Below are 6,589 nucleotides of genomic sequence, written 5' to 3'. Positions count from 1 at the left end.
AAGACGAAAGGGGATATATTTATAAATCCTCAGGGATTGTAAAAGTTGAATTAATCTGAGCCATTGGCCAGATTCCGTATCAGATCCAACGGCCAGGGACAAATGACATGATGGTACCATAAAGTTGGCAGGAGAACGATCGTGGGCAGAGTTTCAAGGCACTCGAGTACCTTGAGTAAGCAATACCCAGCTGACGCGTGTCCATACTTGAGTGTGTGACGAAACAGTTCCAGAAGAAAGTAGTTCAAAAGTTTCCTTCTCGTAGGATTCGAACTAATACTTTTGAGGGGACAAAATGTTAAACCCAGATTTCGAGACCCCCAAGATTGTGATCTCGAAAGCTGGACTCGTCAATTGTGAGCTCGAAATATCTGAAACGCATATGTATGACCCAGGTGTCGAACCCTCGAATCAAGATGGCAACCTCGAAGACATTTTTTAACCTCGAAGTTCTTTTTGAGCTCGAAAGAACTTAGCATCGTGATATACCCCCGATGTCGGATGTCTGCGGATCGAGTAGCCCGAGCTCGACATGAGTATAAGCTCGGGGTTTGGCAGCCTCAGTGGTATTTACCCGCTCCGAGCTGGTCTTGGGGAAATGTGTCTAGCTCATAACTTGTCTATAGACCTGGACCGGCATGATGCTGATTGCCGACCTCGAACGACTTAGTGAGTCATCTGATGAGACGCATTTAAAAGATATTTATTGTTGTAACATCCCAACATTAAAGAGATATTAACAAGTCTATTCTATGCCTCCTGGTCTTCAAGGGACGTTTCCTTGTATATAGGAGTTACAGAATTTAATATCATTATTTTCATTAATAAATAGGAGTATCTTCCCGAAATATGTGGGAATGAACTTTGAGAACCCTATATAAATAGAGAGGTCATGAACATTTGTAAAGGAAGATCTTTTGATATATTGAGAGAAATTCTGGAGAATTCATCCCTGAAGGATTTCCAGAAACTCCAAGTCTTAATAAAATAGACTCGTGGACTAGGCCGCGTTAACTGCTGAACCACGTAAAATTGTTGTTGTTTTACTGTATAATATATCTACGTCATAGTTCCTATTGTTTAATTACTCTACGTTTTAAGTTGATGGAAAACGACATCAACATTACTAACCAATTATAATGTGACGTCTTGTATAGTATAAAACACGTTAAGTATCAAATACAAACATTCTTATATATATTGACTACACAAAAATTGACTAGTACGTACACGTGACTTTTGAACATTAGCCCTTTTAAGTTTTTTGCTTAGCTGCTTTCAATAAATAAAATATAATAAAATTCTAGAGAGGATTTATTCAGTCATTTCGAAGTTTTTTTTTTTTTTTATAAAGTAAATAAAGAAAAGAAAAATGGAAATAAGGTTCCCATAAAATGGTTCATTCTCTCTTTCCAATATTTTGACATTAATTTTTGGAAATTATTGATACTGTGGAAAATATGCGTGGTTCATTCACCACTAATAAAAATAACCTTTATCAGTGAACAAACTTATATTCGATCAACTATATATATGTAGTCCAGATTTTAGCTTTCTTCCACAAAGCAATTTTACTCAGATTTTTGTATTAAAGTGTATCTTTTGAAAAAAAAAATTAGATATTAGAAGTATTTATGCACTCATTTACTTATTTTCGATAACATTTTGTTGGTGCTATATATCACTTCAAGAATACATTTGTATCGCATGGGAAATGAAATAGTTTTCGTGGGACATGACAGAAAAATACGTAGACATCAATTAAAATCAATCAAAACTAACCATTAATTGGAGGGTGCATTTTCTTGCCCCTATTTTTCCTCTAAAGTGATGTTTCCACTTGGATGGGACTTGTCTGGAAGCTCATTTATGGTGGAAAATAACGTATTTCTAAATATGTACCTACCCTGTCTAATAGTAATAACTCATGTATACATGCAATTACAAATAAATAATCATTGGATCATTCTAGGGCCTGCTGTCCTGAATAGAGGACCATAGAATTAATCTGGAGCCCTGTGCCCTAGCTATGTGACCATAGAGTCATCTGGGGCCCTTGCCCTTAGCTTTGAGTAACTAGCCATAAAGCTAGCTAAGCGTTTTGTTTTCCAACGACCATAGGGTCGGTCAACGTAATAGTACGCCCCTAAATGGGCATAAGCCTCTCAACCAGCGCACTACTGCCGCCCTTGACTAATAAGTCAAGACTTTAATCAAACATTCAGATAACCAGACAAAACAGATACAGATAAACATACTTCAGACAATACAAATGTGCATTCATATAAATCATGATATCCTAACCAATCAAATACAAACACAATAATAAATATGTTCTTTAACGAGCTCTACCTATGCAGATACAACAATCATTCATTAAACAATTATCCAGACACAAAACATTCAAGCATAATCGAAATCACATTCATTCTCAGGGGTCGAGCCCTATTCATAGTTATAATTAAAAACCGAGCAAAGGCCTAATCACATATATCACGTATTAGGTGTAATTTTCTTACCTCAAGTCCAAGTACAACGTGTATTAAGAACGACCCTCAAGCACGATTTCGGTTCCGAGCTCCTAGCGATAACCTAGTCACAACCAATAAAATATATTTGGACTTATATATATATATTTTTAATTTTTAGTTGATTTTTGAATAAATTGTATAATATGTAAATATGATGTGAACCAATAAAATCGTGAAATATATATGTTAGATATTAAGTGTAAATGTTAATCTTAAAATTAATCATAGAATTAAGTGTAAATAATGGAAATAAGGTTCCCTTAGCTACTTGCTTTAAGAAGATGCTTACGAAGGGAAAATGGGGCCACTTTTCATTTTATCCCATAAAATGGTTCATTCTCTCTCTTTCCAACATTTTGACATTAATTTTTAGAAATTATTGATAATGTGGAAAATATGCACATGGTTCATTCACCACTAGTAAAAACAACATTTATTAGTGATAGTGAACAAACTTATATTCGATCAACTATATATATAGTCCAGCTTTTAAAAAAAGTAAGCACCCAAGTAATTAAATTCAGCTTTCTTCCAAGAAATCATGGAGAGAGTGTTTAGCTTGCTTTACAAAGCTGCACGAGAAGGGAATGTCACCACTTTACGACAACTTCTTGAACAAGACAGTTTGATTCTCGATAGGCTCATCATCATCAACAACAATGGTTTCTCAGAGACTCCACTTCATGTGGCGGCCATGCTCGGCCATGCAGATTTTGTCAAGGAGATCATCACTCACAAGCCCGAACTCGCCAAGGAACTTGACATTTGGCGCTCAACGCCACTCCACCTAGCAGTGGCGAAAGGCCACCTTGAGACGGTCAGAGTACTGCTTTCCACGGCTGATCACGAGCTCATGTCTTCTACTTGGGATGGAGAAGGGAGAAATCCTCTCCACCTTGCGGCCATGAGACGGCGACTCGATGTGCTGAGAGAGCTGCTCAAAGTGGCTCCCGAGGGTATTTGGGTCAATTTGAAGGATTGAAGTGAGACTATTTTGCATGTTTGTGTGAGGCATAATCAGTTGGAAGCTTTGAAGTTTTTGGTGAATAATATGGATGATTACCAGATTGTGAATGCCAAAGATGATTATGGCATGACTGTTTTGCATTTGGCGGTCACTAATAAGCAAATTGAGGTATGAACCAACCATTTTAATGGACTCCGGTGCTTATTGTTATATATAAAATTTATGGATATTTCTATGGTGCCAGTGCATTTTTGTGCTTCCGGCTTGTAAATATTTTTCGGTGCAATTTTTTTTAATACTATATTTGTTATACTTATTTAGAACTTCCTACAAATTTTTAAAAAATTTCGAATAATTTACAGTGCCGAAAACTATGTTCAAATAGATTGTTGTACACGTGAATAATTTTTGTTATGCGCGTAGAAAACAGCCTGTTTGAATCTAGTTTTTGGCACTGTAAATTATTCGAGATGCTCTAAATAACTATAGTATATACGTTCATAAAAGAAATCACACCGAAAACCATTCAAGACCCAAAAAACACAAAAGGTATAGACCGGTGCATACCTTATAAAATTATCCTAAAATTTATTAGGATATTAATTTGAATCTTTTTACTTTTTTTTTCGTTCCTTATTCAGACAGTGAAGTTTTTGCTTACAAACACTAAAATTGAAGTCAACGCAGTCAATGCAAACAAGTTCACTGCACTGGACATCTTAGCACAGAGCCAAAGGAGTGAGAAAGACTTTGACATCTTAGAGTCTCTTCATTCAATGGGAGCATCACGAGCCACAGATCAACCCTTACCTATGGATCATCATCATAAGCCTATTAAAGCCTCAACTCATCATCATCATCACCATGTTCAACAAGACAAAGCTACAACAAAGCCAAGAAACTGGCTAACCAAAAAGAGAGAATCCCTAATGGTGGTGGCATCCCTTATCGCCACCATGGCTTTCCAAGCCGGAACAACTCCTCCCGGCGGTCTCTGGCAAGATAACTCCTCCTCATCCACGGCGGCGAACTCTCCTTCTTATGATCACTTAGCCGGAGAGTCAGTAATGGCTTATAATGACAGTGATTTTTTATACCATTGTTACTTAATTTCTAACACTGTGGGCTTTGTTGGATCACTGAGCATAATCTTGCTATTCGTTACTGGGTTGCCCTTTTGCCACAGATTCTTGATGTGGGTCTCCACGATAATTTTGTGGGTGACTATAACAGCCATGACTGCTACTTACACCATTGCCATTTGGGTTGCTGCTCCACACAATGATATGAACATTGTTCGTCATATGTTATTGTATTTGATACTAAGCTGGGCTGGAGTGATGGTTGTGGTTGCACTGCTCCATATGATCAATATTGTCAACAAGTTTTTTAAATGGTTGGGAAATATTACCATGGTTAGAAGAAAGAAATTTGTTTATGGCGATGGGGCAGCATCACTTTGATGTTGGTACAATTTCATCGAAAATATGAAATAGGAAAGTTCTGAATATAATTTGGAAAGTTTCTTCACTATCATTCTTTCTAGTCGGGCCTCTGTGCTTGTCATTTATATCCCGTGAAGTAGAAATAATTATACATACTTTGCTTATGTTACTTAGTTAGAGTTGTTAATTGATCATGTTTTTGCTAAGAAGTATAAAATATATATATATATATATATTAGTAAGAAGGTTTAGCAATATGTTTGTGTTTTTTTAGCGTATATTTTTTTTAAATACGCAGTTGGCATTTGTATTTTGTTAAATGACAATTTGGATACTGTATTTTGCAAAATTTATCAAAATAGTACTTTATAATTGAAAATATTTTGACCAAAATCGAGTCTAGAGTACTATTTTAATCAATTTTGTAAGACATAGGGTCCGAATTATCATTTAACAAAACATAGAGACCGACCGATCGCGTATTCGAAAAAAACACAAGAGCCAAAATGATATTTTTCTCTTTTTTTTATTCTATTCATTGTCATGATATATTAGGTCGAATATCGACTCTTAATTTTAGGATAGTTGAAATTTTTATGAATTCTTTTGGTTTGTATTAAAATTTCATATGTATTCCTATTAGGATTAACTCTCCCTTGCACAAAATACAAAATAAATAAATAAGTAGACGAATATATTGGTGTTGTTTGGTAACATTTAAAAAATTAATTTTTTATTTAATTAATTAAAATTTTTATAATTAAACATAAAATGTGCTTGGAAATTCTATTTTTATTTATTATTTTTTTAAATTTTAATTAAAATTTATTAAAATTTGAAAATAGAAAATTTTCACTTTAAATTTTTTTTTAAACAGTTTTCAATTTTTTCATTCTTTTTTTTCTTCTCTTCTTCAAATCAACATCTCATATTGTTATACAAAAAATAAAAATAAAAGTTATCAAATGTATTTATTATTTTTTGTTTTTAAAAACAAAAATAGTTACCAAACATATTTTTATTTTTTAAAAATAAAAAAAACAAAAATAAAATAATATTTCTATTTTTATGTTTAAAAAATTCAAAAACAAAAATTTTACCAAACTGACCCATTAATTTTCACCATTTATATGCTAACTACATAAATATGGTCAGTCTAATTTTTTTTTTAATAAAAAATTACAATTATATAATTGAAACTCATGATGAATAATAAAATGCTAATTTCCCCTTCAGCAAAGTGTAACATGAGATTTACTGTAGTTAATAAAAAGTGATATAATCATCACTAACTTAATACTATTTATTTTTTATATATATACTAGAGACTAGCAACTTGTAATAAATTTGTAGTATTTTTATATAAAATTTAAATAAATAAATAATATTATATATAAAAGAACGACATAAACATATTAAATAAAAAATTAAACCAAAATATTATTTTTAATTTTTTAAATATTTATATATATAATATGATAATTTTTTTAAATATAAATTATAATTTTTTTAATAGAAAGTAAGATTATGTATTATATATTATTATTATTATTATTATAATGATATTTTACAATATATAAATTTATATTAATATAAATATTAAATATTTTGTCTTTTATTAATAATATTTTACTAAATTCATATTA

The 6,589-nt window shown here is 32.4% G+C and overlaps 2 protein-coding genes across 2 annotated transcripts; both read left to right on the top strand.

The window, feature by feature from the left end:
• Positions 1-2,954: 2,954 nt before the first annotated feature.
• LOC133804003 (ankyrin repeat-containing protein NPR4-like) lies at positions 2,955-3,513 on the top strand. The gene has a single exon (XM_062242140.1). The coding sequence runs from the start codon at positions 3,073-3,075 to the stop codon at positions 3,511-3,513; it is 441 nt and encodes a 146-aa protein (XP_062098124.1). The 5' UTR covers positions 2,955-3,072.
• On the top strand, positions 3,506-5,282 carry LOC133804002 (ankyrin repeat-containing protein At2g01680-like). Its single transcript, XM_062242139.1, has 2 exons — positions 3,506-3,666; positions 4,140-5,282. Exons 1-2 carry the CDS (start codon positions 3,583-3,585, stop codon positions 4,959-4,961), a joined length of 906 nt encoding a protein of 301 aa, XP_062098123.1. The 5' UTR covers positions 3,506-3,582; the 3' UTR covers positions 4,962-5,282.
• The last annotated feature ends 1,307 nt before the right edge of the window (positions 5,283-6,589 follow it).

Source organism: Humulus lupulus, chromosome X, assembly GCF_963169125.1.
Source record: "Humulus lupulus chromosome X, drHumLupu1.1, whole genome shotgun sequence".
NCBI classification, from domain to species: Eukaryota; Viridiplantae; Streptophyta; class Magnoliopsida; order Rosales; family Cannabaceae; genus Humulus; species Humulus lupulus.
The sequence above is the reverse complement of the archived record's forward strand: the minus strand, read 5'-3'. Positions and strand labels throughout refer to the sequence as shown.

What these genes read in the sequence shown, in the direction of transcription:
- LOC133804003 (XM_062242140.1), top strand. Translation starts at nt 3,073, where the DNA reads ATGGAGAGAGTGTTTAGCTTGCTTTACAAAGCTGCACGAGAAGGGAAT.
- LOC133804002 (XM_062242139.1), top strand. Translation starts at nt 3,583, where the DNA reads ATGGATGATTACCAGATTGTGAATGCCAAAGATGATTATGGCATGACT. An exon ending in TCACTAATAAGCAAATTGAG is followed by an intron (nt 3,667 to 4,139) that starts GTATGAACCAAC and finishes TTCCTTATTCAG; the next exon opens with ACAGTGAAGTTTTTGCTTAC.